This window comes from Solea solea, chromosome 1 (assembly GCF_958295425.1).
Source record: "Solea solea chromosome 1, fSolSol10.1, whole genome shotgun sequence".
NCBI classification, from domain to species: domain Eukaryota; kingdom Metazoa; phylum Chordata; class Actinopteri; order Pleuronectiformes; family Soleidae; genus Solea; species Solea solea.
In genome coordinates this window covers 14,389,840-14,413,710 of record NC_081134.1, presented here as the reverse complement: position 1 = coordinate 14,413,710, position 23,871 = coordinate 14,389,840, and the positions used below count along the sequence as shown (strand labels likewise).

The window sequence follows — 23,871 nt, the reverse complement described above, 5'->3', positions numbered from 1 at the left end:
GGGGTTTTAAAGATCTAGTACGTCCCAGGTGGAAAAAAGCAAAGGATTCTTCCTCGAAATTCACGCGTCACATCTAAAAGAGAAAACATAACACACCTGATAGCGTCTCGCTTCCCTCTCAATGGATCCACCTGAGGAGTTAAGAGGGAGTGCAGCAGGGTCTCAGTCTGAGCATTACGACGAAATCCTTCACCGCAAACCCTGTGAAGACATGTTTCAACATGCCTCTCCCGTCATTTTCTTTTGGTGAAATAAACGAGAGGTGAATTAGAAGAAGGGGGTCTATGGCTACGAAAACAAAAGGTGGATTTGAAATCTGAAGTGGCAAGTCGTCCAATTCATGCATCACCAGAAAGAGAAAAGGGATATGACTCAGAGCGCTTTGTCTAACCACAAATGGACTCAGGCGCATATTGCCAGTTTCTATTTTAGAATCCTTATATCGGAATCAAGAGTCTCTGATAGCAGTTGTCTGGGAAAGGCGGGTGTAGCCCCGGGGTTTGTGGTCATGTCTGACACTGTCTTTAGAAACAATTCCCAGCAAGGTGGTCCACAGCGGGGACTAACGTGTCATGGGAGACGGGGCTATATGTCCAACTAGATTTCCAGTGTTTCGCCGCATTTGGACAGTTAAAATGAAATGTGAGCCGCTGTGGCTGCACAGCGAAGAACTGTCAGGGTGTTGCCTGCATTTGAAATGCAGGTGTTATTTTTGTGAATCCCAAATCTCCTTTCTCATCTCCCACCTTGTGTGTGTGTGTGTCTCTCACGTCTGACAGGCGGCCTCAGAGGACACGTGTTGCACATGTTTTATGGGACACTTTGTTTTATGAACTAGTCCGATTTAGTTTGGCAGTTTACAGAGGCACACCCATAAACAATGTGTACATTTCCATGCACGGTTCCAAACTACTGCCCTCGTCCCAGTATACAAGTACTCTACTGGGGGACTCATTTTACTGCATGAAGTACTATGTCTGACTCTGGTAAGCTTGGTGACAGTATCCCACCCTTTCCTCTTGTTAGTGCTAGGCATTTTCTGTTTGACCTATTATGTCAAAGACCAAAACAATTTTAGCCGGCGGCGATTGCCACATGCATTATCTGTGTGTTTGAGTCCAACTTTGAGACATTTGTCGAAAAAAAAGAAGCACTGAGTGTAGTACATATTTGCTTTTACTTAACTCATTAAAAGTTTAATCAAAATGTATCATCATATTTTATTTATTTAAAAAATAATTTTTGTCACTGAGCAGATAAGAAAAATACTGCAGCGAAGAAAACAATACGAAACTGTTCGCCACATCCCAAATTCAAATTAGTTTTTTTCAGTTTTTTTTTTTGCAGTTGGTGAATTCACGTTGAAAACCCTTCCTCCACCCGAGCAAAAAAACGTGCAATGCGACCACTCTGTCGGTCCGGATATCGGATTATGGAGGCATCTCCTGCTGTTGGAGGAAAAGCTTGACTCTAATATCTCCTCATTCTTCCGAAGATGTCGGCTACTGCTAATATAAGGAATAAAACAACATAAAAGGACAAACAATCTTGAAGTACTCCTGCTGTGACCACGGAGGGGGCACTCTTATTTGACTAAAGGCTACACCCCTCCTTTATGCTGCAGAGAAAGCGTCCCTGTCAAACCCAAGCACAGAACAATGGGGGCCAGCCTTGGGCAAACAGGGCCATTTGCATGCAGCTGTTTGCCGTTTCCAGAACCACAAAGACCAATCAAAGGAGCTTTAATGAAGGATGACAAGCGTCAACCAACTCCTTTGCTCTCTGTCTGTGCCAGTCCTCACCGCTCTGTCTACCCTCCAAAAATGGCCTAGATTTTTTTAAACACTGATCAAACATTCCTCCACTTTTTTTCTTTTTTATCCCACGTCTCAAGTCCTCTGCTGTCTGTAGGGTTAACGTTTGGTCACAGCTGTGATCTTAAAAAGTAACACCAGCAAAGATTTAACCTGAACATGTGTTTTTTTATTTGGCACAACCACTAAATGAGCCACATTTTCTTTTGTTTTTATCTCTGGGGGATTTAAAAGGCACAACGTGGTACTCTGTGGATGTTTTCCTATGTGCCCATCCGAGCCTCAGTGCCACTTCCAATTTCAAGGGTGTTGATAGAAAACAAAATATGTACGGGGGATTTGGAGCGGGGAGTTTGTGAGTAAATTAAAGGCTGACAATGAGAGAGGAGAAAAAAACTCCCACAATGCAACATATTGAGAAGTGGTCCCAGCCTTTTGCTTTGCTCTCTTGAGCTCAATAGATGGCTTAGCAGGCAGGTCAGGGGCAGGAATCTGAAAAGCTACTTTCCTCGCAGTCGCTCACTGACCAGAATGCGTGATAAGGCTTCGTGTCAACAAGGCCAGGAATAGGGATCACAGCCGATTATGACAGTCAAAGTAGTCTCCATGGTGATTTGACTAAATGCTCTCTACAAAGCATTATTCAATTCCCTCACTGGTTGTGTTGTTTCTGAGGTACAGATGCAGCCAACTTATTTTCTTTCTTTTCCTTTTTTTGAGCTCACACAGACAGACAGACAGACAGACAGGGATCGTGTTGTGGAGTTTTTCACCCTGCAGTTGTTTTCCCTTCAGCCGGTGCCCTTCTGTCGCAGCCTTCAACTGCTGCAAAGTTGAGCAGTCAAACAAAGCACAGAATGTGAGATGAAAAGCTTTTCATACCTCCTTAAGACGCCGACGTTTGTGCACGCAAACATCATCCGCGCTCTCTAAAATCTCACGAAACTTGTGTAAACCAAGAAAATCAACACCTACACCCAGAACCCCTTGTTGTCACACAGTAGTTTAGCTGTGCTCCTCTCCTAAAATCTTATGCAACATGTAAGTCAGCCAAATATACTGTACATCTCCTCCTACAAAGCAAAAAAAACTAATAGAAAACTTCTTTGAATACACTGTACATCTGCAATTTCCACACAGATTTGTCATTAGTTGCACAATTACAAGTTGACAAGACGGTCATTAATGAGACAGCGGCTATCCGCGGGTTTGGAAAAGAAGCAATTTGTTCTCTAGGCCGCCAGTACAGTCTAGAGATACTCCCCTTAATTGATGTAGCCTTAGCCTATGACCAGAGAGATCTATACAAGCGAGGGTGGAGAAGGAGGAGGCCAGCTAGGCACAAGCCTAATCAATCGCTAGGCATCTGTTGACAGCAGCGTGCCATCATGCAATAGTGGACTGATAGATGGGCTGAATCACAAGTGGCCAGCCCGAGAAAGTAGGTTATGGAGGCAGATGGCGTGTGTGTATGTGTCTGCAAGGGTGTTTTATCTGAAGGTCGGTCTCTCCGCTCAGAATTTTAAAACTCCATGAAATGCATTCTTTCTGTCGGCTCTCTGTAGCTGCCGTGATAAACCCGTCACTCCGTCCGTGAGGAACGGCAGGCGGAACAATCATTAGTCTTCGCAGTGAAGCCGGCAACTTTCTTTGTATTTTATCATGCACCACTCTGGACAGGCTTTCTGAAAGGTTTGCGCGATCGTGCGGGTTATTGGAGGAGATGGAGTGACCTCACGGGCCCCCACTTACGATTCGACTGCACTGACGTCTCCTAATGAGGTGATAAACAGTCCAGCTAAGCAGAATCTACTGGCCATTAAATAGATCATGCTATTATAATGAAATGTCTGGTGGCCAAGTGCCAGAGAATTTATACCATTAGGTTCATATTTTGTTATACTACTTAACTGCTACTATTACTAGTGTGTGCAGAGGTTTCTCCTAATATGAAATGACTTCAACATTTTATTTCAGTGCATTTTTCACAGATGTCTTACTGTGTGTGTGTGTGTGTGTGTGTTTTCTGTCCGCTGGTGTGACATGCAGAGTGACATAGAATATCATTATGCGCGAGCCAGACACAGCAGGCTGAAATGACTAACAGACATGTGGGTCGGAGGTTTCTCAAGGAAAGGAATGTCGAGCCGGACTCACTTCAGCTCAAACAATGGTAATTGCGTAAGGCCCCGACTGTCAAAAAGGGTGAGCATAATTAAAGTGAGGGGGCAAAGTGAACCTAGTGTGGTAAGTGTTAGTACATGACAATACGCGTGGTCCAGTGGGAGCATGGAAAAGGTAACATGCTGAAAGGAGGGCTAATTAGGAGAGAGCAGACCAGAAAATACAAATGGCAGCTGCCCCCCCCCCCCCCCCCCCCCCCACACACACACACATGAGGCCAACCATTGACACAAACAATGGTGCTCTGCTTTCACGTCTAAAATGGAACACGTTTGCACGTTGTACTTAATTATTTTCTCAGGTTTAATTTTATTCTTCACCGCAATTCCCTTGAACCTACACTAATGAATCACTTTTTCTCTCTTCCTTTTTTTTTTTTTAAATTAACCCCACCCTCCCCCCCTTTTGAATCTCCATATCCACCCGTGACAAGACATTTTATTACTTGAGGGTCAGGTCTGTACGAAATGGTTAATTTTCCCCCAAAGTAGAGCTATTTGGCTGCACTCCCATCTGCTGAGCTTCCATGTATAGATTTTCCCCCGTGTGGACTCCAGACTGTCCCCTCTTCGATCGCCGACACTGTAAAATAGATTATATTACACTCCATGCTGCCAGGATTCTTTTTTTTTTTTCTTTTTTCTTCTTTCTTTTCTATCTTACTTTACAGAGCAAGTAAGGCAAAATAATCTAAATGTGGCAAAGGGCATGTATTGCTGAAAAATACACTATTCTCAGCCCAGGTAGGTTTGGCTGTGCTGTAAATGTTCTCGCGATGGACGCCTTCCTGATGCTCTTCAGCTTTTGTATTTGTTCAAGAATTTATGAGGTTACCACTGGTCTCCAGTGACTTTCAATGTCATGTCTTAGCCAACATCCAAGACCACAGAGAGATGGGGAGTTGAGTTGTTTCGCCTTTCTCCATTCCTGCATTGCGTGTAATGGACCGTCTGTTTTAAACTGTGGTAAAACATTGGACTTCTGTTGGCTATTTATTGTGTGCCAGTGGATTCTTACTGCATGATGTGTGGCCTTATTGTACTGGAGCAGTGATCCTTTAACTCATTATAGTTTTTTATTTGTGTGCTTAAAGTTTCCTCTCTTTTCCCCTGTGTGTGTGTGTGTGTGTGTGTGTGTGTGTGTGTGTGTGTGCACCAGGGTTCAGCCGTGCAGCCTTGCCTTTCGGGCTGGTCAGGAGAGAGCTCTCATGCGAAGGATATGCAATTGATCTCCGCTGCCCGGGGAGTGATGTCATTATGATCGAGACGGCCAACTATGGCCGCACTGACGACAAGATCTGCGACGCCGACCCATTTCAGATGGAGAACGTCAACTGCTACCTGCCCGACGCCTACAAGATCATCTCACAAAGGTGAGATGCTGCCGGGGAGTGGAGGGATCTCATTTAAAAAAAAAAAATATCACCAGGAGCTGAGGATGAAAATTATATTTGCGCCGAACGTTTTTCTGCACACACAAAACAAAAGAATCATTTGAGTTATCACCCTGCTTGTGCACCCACCCACACGCAGGACAATTAATCAACAGCTCACACCTTTTTAAAAAAATAAATATATATTCATTCTTCTATCGACTCCACTATGTAGGTGGCATTTTGAAATCCAGCGTTCACACCAGCTGTGTGTTGTTGCCGCTGTTTGAATCATAATCACCGCAGCTCAGACACACAACGAGTCACACAAGAACACCCTCTTGATTCCCTAACTGGAATACTGGGCTTACTTCGTTCAAACACTTGTACTGCAATTGAAGTGGTGCCGCCTCAGGTACTGAGCCATGCCCATCACCGTGCCTTTTATGCCGGTTACCATCTCACAGGATGCTGTCTCGTTGTCAAAGGCGGCGCAGCAACACTTCAGCTCGACTGCTGCTTGCTCCTAGAGGAGTGTGTGTTTCTGAAGGGGCACTGGATGAACTATTCATGAATAGTAACTAGCACAGTTCATCTTCTTATGCACTGCTCTGTCCTAACTTGCTCCCTCCCTCTTTCGAGCTACCTTCTTATCGTCGTCACTCGCCGGCCTACCCCTCTGAGGTTTCGCCCCGCTTCGTTCACGTCTTTACTCCCCTGATGTGTATAAAGGTGCAGCACAACCAAAATTGCTCCGGAATAGGTCCCACTGTCTGACTTTTCTAAATTTGCAACTGAGTCCCACGGCACTCGCATAGTAACATCCGTGCCCTTCAGTTTGCCTGCAACCTGCTACAATTTTCACCACATCTGTTGACATGTCTGAATCCCACTTGCGCTTTATCTTATCGGTGTAGAAGATTCCCCCGGAGGCGCCGTGTGTGTGTGTGTGTGTGTGTGAAAAGCTTTGAGAACACTGCACCACAAGCTGCACCACAAGCCCTTAATCATCGGAATTATTCTAATGATTCAGATCAGAGGAAATGGATTCTCGACTGTAATTAACGTTGACATGATAACCAGGGACATTGAAGCTGTCACAAAGTTTTGGGAGACCCTGTTCACTCTTCCTTCAGGCTGCGGCAAACAAACAAAAACACCGCAGTTAGGGACAAAAACTGCCAACATTGTGATGATTAACAAAATGCATTAGCACGGCAGATTGATACGGTAAACAAACATATTAAAAGAGATTGGGGAGATAGACACAGTGGGGAGCCTACTGCACGGAGAGGCAGTTTTGTCGGTTTGGAAATTGCGACAAAAATTATTCATCAGCCGTCAGTCTCTCTGCAGCAAAAACAACTAGACAGGAATCAGATGTTTTGATTTTCACCAGCATTGGCATCAAAGTGTTTTGTCAAGTAAAATATTCGGATGTTGACAAGAATGTGGCTGAATGAAAAATGCATGGGGGGGGGGACTCATGGCAACTCACAGTCAGTCACCCTGCCTGTTTAATATTCAGGTGATCTTTCCATTGGACATGTACTGTAAATGGACTGCGCGTCTCACTCCCCTCCCTGCCAGCCTCGCTGTGTTGTGTAGGTACACAGACTAGGCCGCTACAATGTGAGGAAACAAGATTGCACTGCCGCCTTTTTATTTGCCTTATTTCAGACGTTTGACCCAGTCAAACATGCAGAATGAACCTTTTACCCGGTCAGAGATGCAGCCCTTTGATAGAAAAGTCAGCAGGAATCAGACGTCTTACCAACGTGAGGCTGTGCTCGGTGTTGTAGAGATTACAGGGAGCTATTTTAGCAGTAGTTTAAAACAGAGGAAGCGTGTCAAAATGCTTAGCAACAACACCTCCCTCCTTTCTCCATGGCAGGAGTACCTGCAGAAAATACAGAGCGACTTCTTACAACTTGAAATGTAGCAGTAGTGTCTGCACATTTACATCCTGTACTTAAAGCTGCCCAAATCAATACTAATACATGTTGATAATAGGTCTAATGATGATTACAGGTGAAATACAGGGAATGGATTTTAAACGCCGTGGACCTGCTGTGTGTTTCAGAGCAGCTTTCAGGTTGCGGCTTTTATTTTTGTTTAAGTGATTCGGTTCACTCTTGTTGTTCTCGTGAGTTCATTTCCTGCAGCTGTGGCTCTTTGAGCAACGTTAACGACAACAACAAAACACAAATCCAACCTTCTAATAAACAGCATAGCACACTCCCAGAATCAGCGACTGGCTTCTAAATATAGCCGAGCATTTAGAAACTGCAGTGCCACATATTTCCCTTAAAAGTTAGTGAAGACCCAAAACAAAAGACAGGACGGTGAATTTCATTCATCAGAAGAACGAGAAAATGTAGGTGTAATTTCAAACTATTCACTTCTCAGAATGGCCCTTTTAATGCCTATCTATGGGTTATTTGTATTGGATTATAATTACTGATGCATGAATAAGGTTCAAGGTGAAGGTCATTTTACTGTTTATGTCTTAAATCCATGACACTGTGTTGCATAAAATGAGCTAATCATATCTTGTCCACGCGTAACCCGCTAAATATAACTGCCAGTGCAGTGCAGTGGAGCGTCGTACACATGCTTTTCTTAAATGATGTATGTGAAGAGCATACAATGAAATATGTAGGCAAGCCACAGGTAGATGGGAATGATCCACCAGGACAATGCTTCAGTGAATATGCTCGTCTGTCAGGCTTATAAACTTTGAAAAAACATGAAATAAAATCATTAAAAAGCACATCTCTGTTCCTCAGTGTGTTTGAAGTCACTCTGTTGCTCTCATCCAGTGTCAGTCAGTTCACATTTTCATGCAGTGACCCTCCTCCCTCGCGGCAGCTCGAGTGAAGCCATAACAGTGAATCTCTTAAGTGCAGCTGGCACCATTTTGTCTGTGATGTCTAAAGCATCGCCGTTGATGCTAATGCTATTTGTTTAGTCCATAACGGGCTTAGCACCTTTTTTTTTTTATTCATTATTATTTTAATGTTAAATAAATCCATCCATCCATCCATTCATGGTACCTTCGCATTTGTGTGGTTAAAAGTGCACAGGCGAGGCCTCGTGTGGTCGTCGTGCTGCATTTTTCCCCAGAAAGCCTCTTAAATTACTAATGTTTCTTTGACTGTCATGTCCAGTGTTGAAATGTATGTCCATTTTGCATGACTGCTGCTGACCTTCTGAAATATTTATCTGAAGCTTGCAAATTGTTAAATGTCCTATTTTGGTGCCTTTTTTCATGTTTGCCTCTGCTGCTGCTGACTTTATCCTCAATCCCTTTGGCCTCAAGAGAGATGATTGAAGTAAAGCCAATTTCACCCTGTAGAGTATTTACACACACTCAGTCCTCTGCTGTTCTCCCCCCCCCCCCCCACCTTATCTCTCACTTTACATTAACTTTCTTTTTACCACCCAAAAACATCTGCACACACGCACACACACACACACACAGACTGACGGACATTGTTTCATAACTGGAAGGCAAATAACCTCATAACCTTTATGGAAATGACTTTCATTCATGCCGCGTTTGTTGCGTATATGCATAGGAGCTGCCCTGTTTCAGCAGAGGTCACTTATTCCAGTCCGCCGCATGTCAGCGCCACCTGTTGTGTGTCTTTTAATGAATGTCTTCCCTTTCAATAGCGGTATGAAGACGCTGTTAAAGGAAATGCCTTCGCTAATTCCTAACGTGCCTCCAGCTGCTGCTCTCACTTGGTTATTCATTATCATGTCCACGCACATTCCTTGTACTCGTCCTTAATGTTTTCCGTCCCCTCTCTGTTTTAAACGAGAACGTTTATGTGACAGCCCGGCCTGGGATTTCCATCAGTTTCAATGTTGCTCTGACAATGAACTTTTCCCATTGTGAGTTATTAGTGTTGTCTTTGTCGAGCACCCTTGCTCTGGGAAGTCATGATGAAATCTCTGGTCAATCTTTTTCTTTCCTAGGTGCAACAACCGTACGCAGTGTGTGGTTGTCACTGGCTCTGATGTCTTTCCTGATCCATGCCCTGGCACCTACAAGTACTTAGAGGTCCAGTATGAGTGTGTTCCCTATAGTAAGTATCGCCATTCTAATCACATACTGAATTGTACTGTCTCCTATACTGTTTCTAAAGTGTCTTTAAGAATAGACAGATGTCCTATAACCACTGTCTCTGCACATAGTATAGTATATGAAAGACAATGCAGAAATGTTAACGATAATATTATGTTGCAGTCTGTTTATAGGTCAGTTGATCTCAATTGGGAAAATCAAAAAACTTTTCGGTTACCTCTACAGAATCATGCAGACAGTTGTGGTTTTATTTAGATAAATATCGAGTTTGATATGGTATCTGCTTTTATTTTGGATCTGGCTCCTAAATACCTGGATTTATAAATATTTATTTATGCTAATTTTGTAATGCCTTGCATTGAATGCCATCTTGTGACAGGGAGTCACCTGTGTGTGTTTTTTTTTTTTTTTTTTTAGCTCATTAACATATTATAACATTTTATCTTCAGGTTTCTGAGCCACAAGTTCAAGAATAAATAAGACACACTTAAAGGTGATATATGTATAATATGTACAACAGTGACATTTAGCGTTTAAAATGGTTGCTGTAATCCCCAACTGAAAAGGATTGTGGTTGCCAGGTTTTCTGAAAATACAGAAATAAGCCGCCACTGCATTAGCGCCCGACGTTTGACTGCGTTCGTGCACAAATGCATACATAACCGTCCCACCCTCTGTTTTATTTTTATAAACATTGAACCTGTTCGGTTAAATTTAGTGTGTCTGCCTGCAAGCATGAGAGGAGCACTGGAGATTTATCACACGGTGAGAGGAGACGACGACAATAACGGACCATATGCATATATTAAATATTCACAGGCACAAGTGTATGAGAGTGAGATGGAGAGAGAAAGCAAACTCGAAGTTCCTTGTTCTGCTTCCCTGTCTGGGAGAAAAGTATCCACACTGGCATCATGACGTCTGTTGTCAACGTCCTCTCCACTTTCAGCCATTTATATTTTAATGCCTCTCCACTGCAGACCCTCCTTTTTTCCTTCTCTTCTAGCCGAGACATTTTTTTTAAGAGCGGCGCCATAACAGAATGAAATGTTGAGCTGAATACACAGTTTAGGTTATTGACAATTGTCTAAGACTAAGCAGAAATAGATCCACTGATATAATTTGAGCAGATGAATAGAGTCATTACGGGTTTCATTTGGAGATCCACTAAAATGCATCCCACTCTTAGCATTGTGAGGTTTGTGCCTCCATTGCAGTGATAGAAAGTGGATTTTTTTTTTTCATGTGGCTAACAGTGTTTAAAAAAAAAAAAGCAACAGGACAATCTCTCCAGAAACAATGTTCCTCTTACTGGAGATAATCTCTAGACCTCTCTGTGAGGAATGGCTCTACAAAACACATACTCCCTACAGAAAAATGTGTGTTGACAATGCTGTGAGCACCACTTACAAAAATTCCCTTAACGCCTTTGTTTGGTGGAAGCAACAAAGACGTCTCAAATGCAGATATTTTCAAGCTTGGGCAAATAAACCCAAAACTATCTGCATGATTAGGGCTCATGGGGATAATAAGTCCCTTTCAAATTGGGTGAACTCACCCTTTAAATTGTTTTCATGACATTAATTACAGATTTCTGTGTTTTGTTGAGATAATCACGGAGGCTACAGAGAGAGAGAGAGAGAAAAAAAAAAGTAGATTAAAGTTCCAACATTACTGCTCAGACAGTCAGTGGTAATATGTTACAGAGGGTATTAGAGTGTAAAACCTGACAGTGTGAGATGATTCTGCATCTTTTCCCACATTAAATAAACTCCTGCACACAGTCATGGAACGCCTCAAGTCTTGGAATGATTTAATTTAATGCACTGTAGAGATTTAGTTTTTAAGCTGGTACTGTTTAAAACTGTGTCTCTGGTATCAAGATTTAACTCCTAGGCTTCACTGCTGCCCAAGCACTTAGTATTTGAATTGATGAATCGTAAACATTTTCTGAAATATTCATCTCTTCTTTTCCCCTCTTTCAAACAGACCTCCCTTTCACCTCCGGTCGCACCCTCCCTTAACTAACCTCTTTGCTCTCGTTTCTTTTTTTTATTTATTTTTTAAGCTTTCAATATTTCATAGGTTGTGTCTCTCTGTCTCTCCCTTTCTCCACCCCGTGTTTGCAGCTTCAGCCGTCCACTTGAGAAAGTCCATATCAGTGTTCATCCGTCATTTAACGTGCTCTTGGCTTATTTAGCAGTTTGGCCCGTAATATTATCAGCGTGTCATGTTTTTCCGTGTGCGGGGGCGAGTTTGGAATCGAGTTTGGATTTGTGTTCGTCAAGTTTGAGCCGACTCCACCCTCTGTTGATAAGAGCCAAAAATAAATCTAAGAATTTAATCCGTTGAAGTATGACCGGGATTTTAATTTTTCTTCCTGTGACTTAGGTCATGCATTTTAGAGGGATTTTTTTCCTTCTCCTGCTTTCAGGTGGTCAGTGCATTGAGTGAAGGTATAAAAGGATCAGTGTGCTGAAACGGCTGGCACATTGCTTATCCCTAGTCATAACTTGTCTGTTTTTATATCCTAGGATGGGAGGCCATTTATTTCACAAACATCCTTTTTTCCCTCTAGCGCCTTTTCTTTGTGCAGCCCTGTGGTTCATCTCATGGTCATATCCTCTAACTAATTCTTCTCTTTGTACCTGGTAGTTGTCTCATGATAACCTTTCTCTCCCTTTTGCACTCTTTTTTGCTTTCTTTTCCAATGCCTGAAATAGAAGTGGAGCAAAAAGGTAAATGAGTGGTCTGGTCCCCTCCCTCCCCCTCCTTCAGCTCCTTGTTCTGTGGTGTTGAGTACAGCTCCCCTCACGTCTCCTCCCCTCTCCTGATTGCCTCTCCTGTCAAATGCTAAACCCATAGGAGGATTGTTTGCACCCACGGAGTCCAAATGAATTCCAAAACAGAATTTCAAATGACATCCATGGTCATCGAATGTAGTTTTTCTTTTCTCACTAAGTGAAAGAAAACACCAAGTGTTGATTTGTTCCAGAGATTCTTGCTAAGCGTTGTATTGACCCTTAAAGAATGACTAGTTGTTGATATATATACATATATATACATATTTGGCTCAGTCTGTAGTTTGCTCGGCCCAATTTCTCCTGCACACGTAGCACGTGATGTGAAATAGCATTGATGGTTGAGTGAGATTGGCACAGACGAGACAAAAAAAAAACAGCTTAAAAAGAAAGCGAGAAATAACTCTCTTCCTTTTTGTCCAGAACCAATTAATTTAAAACCATCAAAATTGGGAACTTTGCCATGGCCTCCCTCACCCATCAGTGATTACTCTTGGTTGTGTTTTTTTTTGCCACAGAAGTAGTGAAAATCCTTTACCAGTGTTTCAATCTATTCCCCAAACTCCACTTTCATTTTACCTCTGCTTTGCTGCCGCCACCACCATCGACAACCTATTGTTCACTCTTATCACAAGACGTGAAGTGTGTTCCCTTATCATTTCGGTTTATGACCTCAGTCATGTGAGTATGCATGTGCAGTGTCTCCATATACCCTGTTATTTATGTGGCATTTGACAACAGGAACAGGCTGATATTCAAAAAAAACAAAAAACACGCCAACTCGTGATCTTGTCCCATTTCCCGTGTCTTTCATTTGCAGGATTATGTTTTTTGTTCACAATATCTTTTATTTTATTTTTATCCCTGTAGCAGCAGACCCTTGAGATGCAAGTTCTCTTAACATCACATTTATCATTCTGGTGAACCACCATGATGCATACATTTATTCCCCCCCCCCCCCACACCCCCTTATCATTAGCAGTAGTACAAAAGCACTAGTTCAAATATTCCTCCAAATTCACAGTCCCTGATCTCGCGTTGTTCAGCAGCAAGAATGATGCGTGTCAAGTCTGCAGTCTGTTTAATACATTTTGCCTTATTGTGTTTCCTTTCACTCTCTTCTCTGTCACTAGTTTTCATTTGTCCTGGGACTCTGAAGGGTGTGGGAGCCGCCACCTTCCTGTTTGAAGCAGAGCAGCAAGCCGGGTCCTGGTGCAAAGACCCGCTGCAGGCTGGAGACAAAGTCTTCTTCATGCCCTGGACGCCATACCGCACCGACACCCTGATCGAGTATGCGTCCCTGGAGGACTTCAAAAATGGTCGCCAGACGACCACCTATAAACTGCCACACCGCGTAGACGGGACGGGTTTCGTGGCTTACGACGGGGCCATCTTTTTTAACAAGGAACGCACTCGCAACATTGTCAAGTTTGACTTGCGCACACGCATCAAAAGTGGCGAGGCCATCGTCAACAACGCCAACTATCACGACACCTCACCTTACCGCTGGGGCGGCAAGACAGACATTGACCTAGCGGTGGACGAGAGGGGCTTGTGGGTGATCTATGCCACGGAGCAGAACAATGGGCGCATTGTGATCAGCCAGCTCAACCCGTACACACTTCGCTTCGAGGCCACGTGGGACACGGCATATGACAAGCGCTCCGCCTCCAACGCCTTCATGGTGTGCGGCGTGCTACACGTGGTGCGCTCGACCTACGAAGAAAACGAGAGTGAGGCCAGCAGGAGCCAAATCGATTACATCTACAACACCAAGCTGAACCACGGCGAGTACACTGACATCCTCTTCCCGAACCAGTACCAGTACATCACTGCTGTGGATTACAACCCCAGGGACAACCAGCTCTACGTGTGGAATAACTTTTACACCCTGCGCTATGACCTGGACTTCGGGCCTCCAGATCCCGCTGAAGGTGAGAGCTGCTCCATTTTAGTTTCCTTCATTGTCTTCGCATAATTCTTCCATTGTTTGGCTGCAGCGTGGGATGTCACAGATGGCTGCCTTTTAATTTTGGTTGCAATTCAGGTGTGATAAAGAGAAGAGAGCCTGTGTTGGTCTTGGGGAAAGGGCTCATTTGCAGACAGAAATTACAGATTCACCTCGGAATGAGAAATAGGTCCCAGTGGCATCGCAACGCGACAAAAATCCACTCCTTTATTACCATGAGGCGAGCAGAGACACTCACTCCTGCGGAAGCTTGGACCCTATCAAATTCTTTAATCTCAGACCTTATTCAAAACCATTATGAACACTACCCTCCCGAACTCCCCCCAAATGCTGGGAATATGTTTGAGAAGTATTGCGCACAGTATGATGGAGGTTATCCTCTCCTGCTTACTGTGGGATTTCAAGTTGTGTTGCCATGGCTACCTCATCATCCTCTCTGAAGCGAATTTTTTTGAAAAAGATCAGTAGATAATCGCTGTCCTATTGTGTAGTGATAGTTGTAAAGCCACCTGGCTAGAGTGTGCATACAATGTCTACTTCATGGTTAAATAGGTTATTCTAATTTTTATACATAGAACACGATAGTAAATGCCCCCAGAAGGTTCTCTAAACTCGACTACATGCAGGTTGCAGACCACTAGTGAGAGGTGACAGGGATCACCACCCAATGTTAACACCCACCAGTAGATGTAAGGCACATGAAACGGGTCTGAACAAAATATTGACCTTGACCTGTTGACTAAGGCTATAGAATCTGTTTCTTTTAAATATGATCCTGTATCCCTTTATCCCTTTTAAATATGAATTGATTTTATTGATTATTCCTTTAATTGTTTTTAGTGCTGTCAGTTTAACGCAGGGGTCTCAAACTCAAATGACCTGTGGGCCACTGACTGTCTCGTCTGGTCAGTCGGGGGCCAGTCAAGTAAAAAAAAAAGGCCCAAGTTTTTTCGGAAAAGCAACAGTTGCGGTGGACGTTATGAGCAGTGTTGCCAGATCAGATTGACAGTTTCCAGCCCAATCACATCGTAGAACCCGCCCAATCCAATAAAAACCAGCCCAAACCACGAAGTTGCCAGACACTCGTGTAAACCCGTAAAATCATAACACATAGACATCCAGAGCTTCATATAGCATCAAATAGCCACACATAAATGATAGATTAACAGGTTTAATGCAACCAACAAGAGCGCAGTAAATCAACCATTGGCTACACAAATTGCAAGATGAACCTCTGGCATCCTAGCGCCAGGCCCAGATTAGTAATAATAACAGCTGCACGTAAAAAGGTGCACTTTTAACCGTGTAGGCCTAATATATTTAATTATTTACATCACAAATGACCCGTATGAGGACTACTTGCAAAACAAACAAACAAAAATGCACAGAGCGCATCTCCCAGCCTCTCTTTTTCCCCTCTCTCCCTCCCTCCCCTAGGTCACCCGCTTCATATTTAGCGCGGCTACAGTGCTGAACTGACGTCACGGACCGGTACGTTGCCATGCCGATTGAATAGCCCACAACTACCTCAATTATTTATTTATTTAAACTATTTATTTATTTATTTATTTGAGAGAGAGAGAGAGAGAGAGAGAGAGAGAGAGCTGTTTTTACAATATTAAAAAACCCGCCAAATGTGGACAAAAGCAGCCCAAATTTTATTCACCCGCCCAATGTATTTTTTCCCCGCCTGACGTAAACAAAAGAAGCCCAATTGGGCGGAAAACCGCCCAATCTGGCAACACTGGTTATGAGCTCAAAATTACATATCAATATGCTGGAATAATTCCTTTTGTACTCTATTGCCTCTTTTATCCATTATTCTGTACAGCACTTTAGTCCACTGTGTTTGTTTTAAAGTGCTTTACAAATTCTTTTACACATTCTTTTTGGCCTAGCAAACTTTGTAGTTTTTTTTCACATGCTGTTGCAACAACTATTAACGTTAGCAAAACTACAACACCACACCGGATCTAGCTAGACCGGAAACAAAACAACAGGCACGTTGCGAGCCGGCCAAAGAGTGGTTAGGTTAGGTAGTAATAGTAGTAGTAGGCTAGCGTTACGTTTTGAGTGGATGGCGAGCGCTGTACGCTTTCTCCGTCTCCAAGCGGGCTCTCCGTATCCAACGCCGCCTGGATTATTTCTCGACGCACTCCCCACATCCACGTAATGAGGTATGACCAAGCTGGCAGTCCCCCGAACCGTAGTAAGGAGACCTCCGAACACGGCTAGCTCCTTTAGCTCGGATTAGCTCATTACGGCAACAACACATTAAACCACGGGACCACCAGGGTGATACACAGCCTCTCTTATTATTGTGCTGCTCTCACAATAAGAGGAATAACTCAAAATATGCAGCGTGACAGAGATATTCTCTCAATAAAAGAAAACAAAAAACATTTGCACGAAGCATGCCCATCCACTTTTCTATGTTGATAAGAGCATTACAATGAGAGGAAAAATGGGGTAAAAAGAAATTGAGGGACATTTAGAATAGATAAAAATGTGCAATTAATCGCGAGTTAACTATGCCATTAATACGATTAATCGCGATTAAATATTTAATCGTTTGACAGCACTTCTTGGCAGCTTGTAATACTTTAATATTCAATACTAATTTAGTGCCTTTAGAAATCAGAAGATTCAAATTGTTACGGGTAACGTCGCGATCGGACGTCACTGGGTTCACGCCTGCTGAACCTGGCTGCTGGTTACCATTTGTTAGCAAACAGGAAACAGCTTCTTCTTCTGTGGATTGTGGATTATTCTGTTGGCAGCTGGCTAACCAGTTTACAGGAGCATTACTATCACCTATTGGATCATCCAGAGAGAAGGTAGCAAAAAATGATTTGCAATAACTATCATAATAAATAATGCAAGACAGACTTTTACCAGAAATCTTCTCCTGTTTAGATTTCACAAGATCTCGTGGCAAGGGATTTCAGCAGGTAGGAGATCAATTACAGTGAATAATCTTGAGAGGCAGTTCGGGGGCTTAAATTAATCTGTGAATTGCTTAGGGGCGACATACGTGTCATCAGACATGGACCTTACATGAAGCTGATAATGGGCATAATTACCTGACTGCAGCCACCTTATCCCACTGAGCCAGGCTAAGTCTCGTTTATGAAGTGGGGAAACTGGGACCATGACCCCGCGTCATTTCAGAAGATCAGGTTGCCCCGAAGCACTGGTCTGGATTAGGTTATGATTTTTAACTTGTGAATATTCGGGAGGGGGGAGGGGGGGTTGCCATGGGGAAATCTGATTCATGACCAGGGGTGTTTAAGGGGGGTTGGTGTTGATGTCTCAATGGAGGCTGTGTGCTCCTGAACTCTGCCCTCTTGTCAACACGTCTGTTTGTTTTCCTGCCGTTCCCTGGAATCTCCACTGCCGTGATAACTCGACACCCGGAGGAGGGAGCGCCGAGTTTGTCTGTTTTTCAGAACAACTAAACCCTCAATTAAGAGTACGTTAGAGCAGATATGAAAAAGACTCCAACTCTAATGAGTTTTCCATGCATGCAAACTGTCTGCTCAACTGTTCGCTTCCTGATGTATGTAAATGTAATTAACAGCTGAATTATCATAATTACCCTCCTTGTCTCAAAAGTGTCTCAGGGAGAAAGTGGCCATCACAGAGCCTTTTCAATGAAGGGTTTAATGTGCTCTCTCAGCTACTGTAATGCCTCAGTAAACATAAATGCCACATATAGGCACGATGTTGCCACTTGCTGCTTCGGGACCATTACATTTAATCACAGAACCCAACAGAACATAGTTCTGGATTTCACTTATTATACTAAGTACCTGTTTCCTGCCACTGTTTTGTTATTGGAAAATAAATCTGTGCGGCGGAAGTTGTCAGTGTGGTTCATTAGCCGTGTTTTAGTGGAACATTTTGAAATAGTGTGAGTTCAAGAAGGAGCGAAGAGGCATCTCAAGACGGCCAGCAGCAGCAGTGGCAGCAGCGGCAGCAGCAGCAGCACGCCGACCTTTTTTTGAATGGCACTTGAAAATAATTGGCTCTTCTTTATTAGGTTTTTTTCATACTTACACCTTTAACTTCTTTGCTGTGTAGCTATTAGGATTTATTGCTGGCCATGATATGGCGTTGAATTAAACAACCTATTCTGCAGGGTAATCTAATGGTGCTGAAATAATGTCTCCCTCTCTGAAACTGAGGGGCACTTGAGGCGTAAAGGAAATTAATTGTTCCCATTAAGATTCATCGACCGCAAAGTGAAGTTACCTCGAACTCCAAACCCAGTATATTTCGCTGCTTTGTAGAACTAGTGTAACACAGTGTGTGCTGGTGTCCTTCTCTGTCAGAAGTATCAACCTTGGCTGTAATGCTCATCCCAGAGAGGCGCTGTGGTGCCAGCAGGATTAGGGGTTTATATTAAGGGAGTTTTAGCAAAGTGATCAAAGCAGAACATAATTGACCTTAGCAACTTGACAGTATTTCCTTAACCTAATGTTCAATGTTTGCAACACTGTCGCATTCTGAATTCTGGCCATGGGTGAAGTGATTAGCTAAGAGCATTCTCCGTATTGATCTTTTTGCTTATTGTTCCAAACAGTTCACACGCATTTAAAGAAAACGTCCTCTGCTAATGCATTGTGAACACAAAACAGCAATGATCAATATTCCACCTCCTCCTGAGGTTTTTCTGAGAGAGGTGCATGCCGATAAAAGAACACACCTCGGCTTTCGCTGTAGAAGAACTTGGAGGGACAAAGGCAACGCTTTACTCTGATGTGCAAAGATAATGGATTTCAGTCCAACAAATTAGACACAGCACAATCAGAAGAGACAGTAATTGCCAAGAGCATTTCAAACTAACAAGGGGAGCAAGAAGAAAATTAATTTGTGTTCGAGGTACAATTGATCTTAGACCAGAGGCGTAAAATGAATGGTCCGAAAAGGTATTGTCACTTGCAGAAACATGGTAGCAATGGGAATAAATTGTCTCCATGTTGAATTGAAATGTAAAAAAAAATATTTCATATCTTCCTCCAAACCACAGTATCTATCCTCACAATACTGAGGGATGTTTTTTTTTTTTTTCAGCCATTTTGTGGCTGAACCCAGCTGTTCACCTCGCTGCACTTCAGTTTGCTTTAATATCCCCAAACAATGCCTCCAGGTTAGTGTTCAAGACAGAGGACATTTACAGATGTATCATTCACTAAAGCCTGTGCTCCAGCCTCTGAAGCTCAATGATTGCTAACAGAAATAGCGGCTGGAGTAAAGAATACAGAAGATTTAAAAAGAGCCCTAATTGTTCCTCTTGCTCAAATACGGCAGGAAATTCTTTCAGTGGACATCACAGGCGAATAGGACAGAACGTCCCCGTCTTGCTTGGAGTGTATTTCTGTCAGCCCATATATTTTTCTGTCCCCTTGCTTGTCTCTTTATTGTGAGCTGCTTTGCCGCCTTCCTCTGACTCAGACGGTCTAGTTGTGACTGCTCTACGTCTGCTGTTCCACAGGATTCAGTTTCATGTCTCATGAATTACCCCACGTTGAAACGGGATATGTCCGGCAGAGTTTTTTTCTGTCTACTGCTCTTTAAAGAGCAAGTGTCACTGAAGCGGTGAGCCCTGCGAACAATTCACTATAACCTGAGTTGTGCGTTTAGCCAGAATACTAATCCAATTCCGTTTTTAATTAGGAACTGTTGTAGAAACGAAAGGAATTGTCTTGTGGCCCTTTACCTTCCATGCCAAGCTGTGCGCTCCTATGATGTAGCCTTAAATAAAAGCAGTACAGCATGAGCGCACATAAACAGCCTAATGTAAAATTCATGTCCTGTGGGATTTATTTATCTGTCATTAATTACCAGCACTGGCTCTGTAAGTAAAGACAAACCAATTGTACATCTCTGTGTTTCTCCTCCTCTGAGAGAGCCTTGGTATTGAGTCAAGCTGAAATGCCCAGCATGGACCTGGCACACAGAACAGGTATCTTATATGGAGAGTCTTAAGTGTTGCCTATCTGGTTGATTAAAGCACAGCGATGTTCATATAATTAGAACCTCCTCAGTGTAACAGTTACACCTGACGTGAAGTGTTTAGCTCCATATGCAGCTTAATACATAAGCAGTGTCGACGCACGACTTCAAAGTGTCCCTTCATTACAACCGCAATTTCATATCAACACCAAAGTTCCAACATGTTTTCTTTTATTGTATCCATGCACTCACATGGGAGTGCAGTGTACGTTTTAATTTTCTATTAAATGAAATCTTTAATTAGTTATTTACCTAGCTAAAATAGGAAATGGGTTTTAAATTCAGATGATACAATCTTTTTGAAGAACTGTATAGATTTAAAAGGGACCAACCAGTGATCATTTTCTTCAAAAACAATTAAGTGAATATGACTTGAGTATGACAATCAAAATGTCATTTGAATGTGCAATAACACATTTAATTACACTATAAGCTATAATAATATATTATTACATTTCTTATTGTTTTCCAATCAAAGCCAAGTATGTTACTATCATACATAGATAAACAGCAATTTAATGTTCTGTTGATTGACAGGTCAACTGAGCACATTTGCAGCTCTAGAATTAAGTCATGTCATCAGGTTATATATATATTGTACATGTGTGCATTATTTTGATTCAAGAAAATAAGACTCTAAGGGCTCAGTGGGGTTTAGTTTGAGAGTGAGAGCTTTTCCAAAGAGCTCTCTATAAAATAAGTCTGCAGGAAGTTTTGTTGCCGTTGTTATTTACAGTGGATGAGGTGATATTTTGGAGGATGGCTGTTTCCCTCATGATTACAGTTTTTATTTTTTTTAGTGGCATTTCGCATTTTTCTCCTTCAAGCAGAACATTTTGTGATTTTTTTTTTCTTTTTCTTCAGAGATTTGCGTTATATGCTTCTCACTTTTTCACTAAAATTCAAGTAAACTAGATAAGGGCCACCAAAAAAGTGACTGAGCTGTTTCCCTTCAGACACGTGACCCCCCATAACCCACCATGAAACGGCAAACTGATGTTTTACACTTTTTTGTTTACTGTTTCTCGCTGTTTACAGTCTGTACGCTAAGGATAGCAGCTGCTAGTTGTAGCCTTGTATTTACAGCACCATATGGTATAATTACTGTGTTCTCTTCTTGTTCTTGCGTTTGCCCATCGTTTTCACAGAATTGGTTCTAAAATGGATCCCTTCCTTTTTTCCCTTTTTTTACTGAGCACTGCATCTCTTCTTACTATATATGTGTCTGTTTGTTATTGTAGTTGAAGGATTAGCCTTGTAAGTGATTCATCTTCAATATTTAAAACCAATTAAAACTGCTTATGTTTGACTGTGAGCTGTCATTGCAGTTCTCTAATAGTAGGTATTAAGCGGCTTATGATCCATTTCTCCTGGAGTTTGTACGGACAGGTAGATAGTTTTCACCACTGACTGCATTGCGTGTAATTTGAGATTAAAAAAAAGAAAGAAAAGAGGGCTGGGAAATATGGCTTATAAATAATACCTCGATATTTGTATGCTATGTCCCAATGTATGAGATATATATCCATACATCTTAATATGAAGCTGGACACTGTTGAGACTGTTTCTTGCAGCTCATGAAAAAGTGATAGTCTATACTGTAATATACTCAACAGGAACAATGTAATTGCATTCAAACTATGGTCAAATCCTGCTGTTACTCAAATAACTAGGCTTACATTTCAAGGGGAGTCATTTTATTTTCGGTTCCATGTAACACTTTTTTATGATGATTTAATATCAGAAATATAATATTTGACTAAATGCCTCAAGATCAGTACTGCAGCCGCCTTTAAAACCAGGGAAAGACATCACAGATGCCTTGTCATGTTATAGAGATATCCAAAATCAAAGACAATATCTTTCTCTCTCAATATCGTTCTCCCATGTCACGATATTGATATAATATCAATATATTGTCTCGCCTTAATGCCGTGGTATAAAAAGCAAGGGCAGACAGATCATCTAAGTTCGCGACTGTCTGATTATGGTTTAATATTTTTTGTCATCTTCCTCACAGATGCTTAGATGACTCTGGGGGGCTATAAATAGACATAATTCTGCTTCATCTTCATGTCTTGATTGATGATCTTGCATAATGGTTCTCATTGCTTTTAGCCCTGTTTTAATTTGCATACGCTGTTTAGACTCCGGTGACAGCCATTTGTCAAGTGTTCAATCTCAAACTCTTCCATTATTTACAAGAGGTATTATTCAGCATATGGCCGCAGTATGCCCGTGGTGTCAAATAGCCCATAAAGGGTGACTTCACTGCCTCTTGAGAGAAATGGTAGCTAATTGGTGCAGCCCTCTCACAGTGCTATCAGAGGATGCATCGCTCTCACTAGAGGGGAATTTTCTCTTTGCAATCAAAAGAAAATTGCAGTGCGTGGCGCAGAGATATCAAAATAAGCCCACAGATGCAATGACATCTGACAAGCACGACACTTGATGTAGTATTGAACAGATAGGCAGCGTATTTGATGTTTTTTTTGATGTTCGTCACAGTCACACTGGTGTGAAACCCGAGTCATGCTGTCTATAAACATGCACAAAGATTGTATCGCGTCTTTGATTAAAAAGAAATCACTCGATCGACATCGGCGTGCCCCCTGCTAATTAAAACGATATGATTCTGCCTGAAAGACGAACATGTGCGAAAACAATGAACAAGTGTCTCAGAGCATAAAAAAAACCACTCTTTTACCAACCAATATGTTGTTATGATGTTTTGTAAGCAAATTATTATACATTTTTTTTTATCATTTACTCAATTATTATTCTAATTTTATAAAATTTTTTATTGGTCCTTTTAGCATAACTGTTAGCAAAGATGGCGGGACACTGTTTACATTCTGGGAATAAGGTCCCGCCCCCCTACGAGTGGGTCTAAAAAGTGCGCAATTAGCTTTACAGTTTCAAGCCTTGGTCCAAGTGTCACTGGTGGGCATGTAACAAAAAAAAGAATGAAGATATTTCTCGACTCAGGGGAAACCGAGGTTAAAAGACTAACCCTATTCTAGTAATACAAAGCTAAATGCAAATCGGTCAAGTATTCCTTTAAGTCATCAATTTCTAAAATCAGTAAATAAAGTTTACGGAACTAAATGTTTCTTGACACTATGATAATTTGTGGTGAAGAGTGTCAGGTGTAGCTGCTTTTGTCGCCTGAGCTGGATTAATAAGGTCTCCCGGAGCAGGTTAATCAGGTGATGCAAGCATATTAGAGCTTAGCTCAGCCTGTGGAAAAGCAGAAGTTTGCTCAGAGAGGTTTAATAATCTGAAAACCAATTACCCTCACCTTTGTATTGCATTATATGCATATATTGAATCAACTGTGTCAGGTCATGAATCATCTCACTTCTCCCGAGTCAATAAGAAAATTTCCACCTGCGATACATAATATTTTTATGGCATCATTCTTGCACTGTTGTTATAGCCTGTTATTTGTCTGCTTTTAATCCGATTTCACTGGGTTGTACGACATTTTTTAAACAATATAGATTTGAATCACAAATCAAAACATTTTCTGTCACGAACGTGGGCTTATCGTTGTCCGTATTTGTGCACATATCCTAATAGTTTTGTAAATCACAAAAATATGTTGCTTAGTATACACA

General features: G+C 42.1%; 1 protein-coding gene across 9 annotated transcripts in view; it reads left to right on the top strand.

The window, feature by feature from the left end:
* The window catches only part of LOC131458965 (adhesion G protein-coupled receptor L2-like), a 91,617-nt gene that overhangs the window by 35,384 nt on the left and 32,362 nt on the right, over positions 1–23,871 (top strand). For all 9 annotated transcript variants that reach the window (XM_058628395.1, XM_058628483.1, XM_058628531.1 and 6 more), the window contains exons 3-5: positions 5,157–5,370; positions 9,355–9,464; positions 13,398–14,198. In XM_058628395.1, the coding sequence (XP_058484378.1) occupies positions 5,157–5,370; positions 9,355–9,464; positions 13,398–14,198 (1,125 nt within the window). The remainder of the gene's footprint in view (positions 1–5,156; positions 5,371–9,354; positions 9,465–13,397; positions 14,199–23,871) is intronic.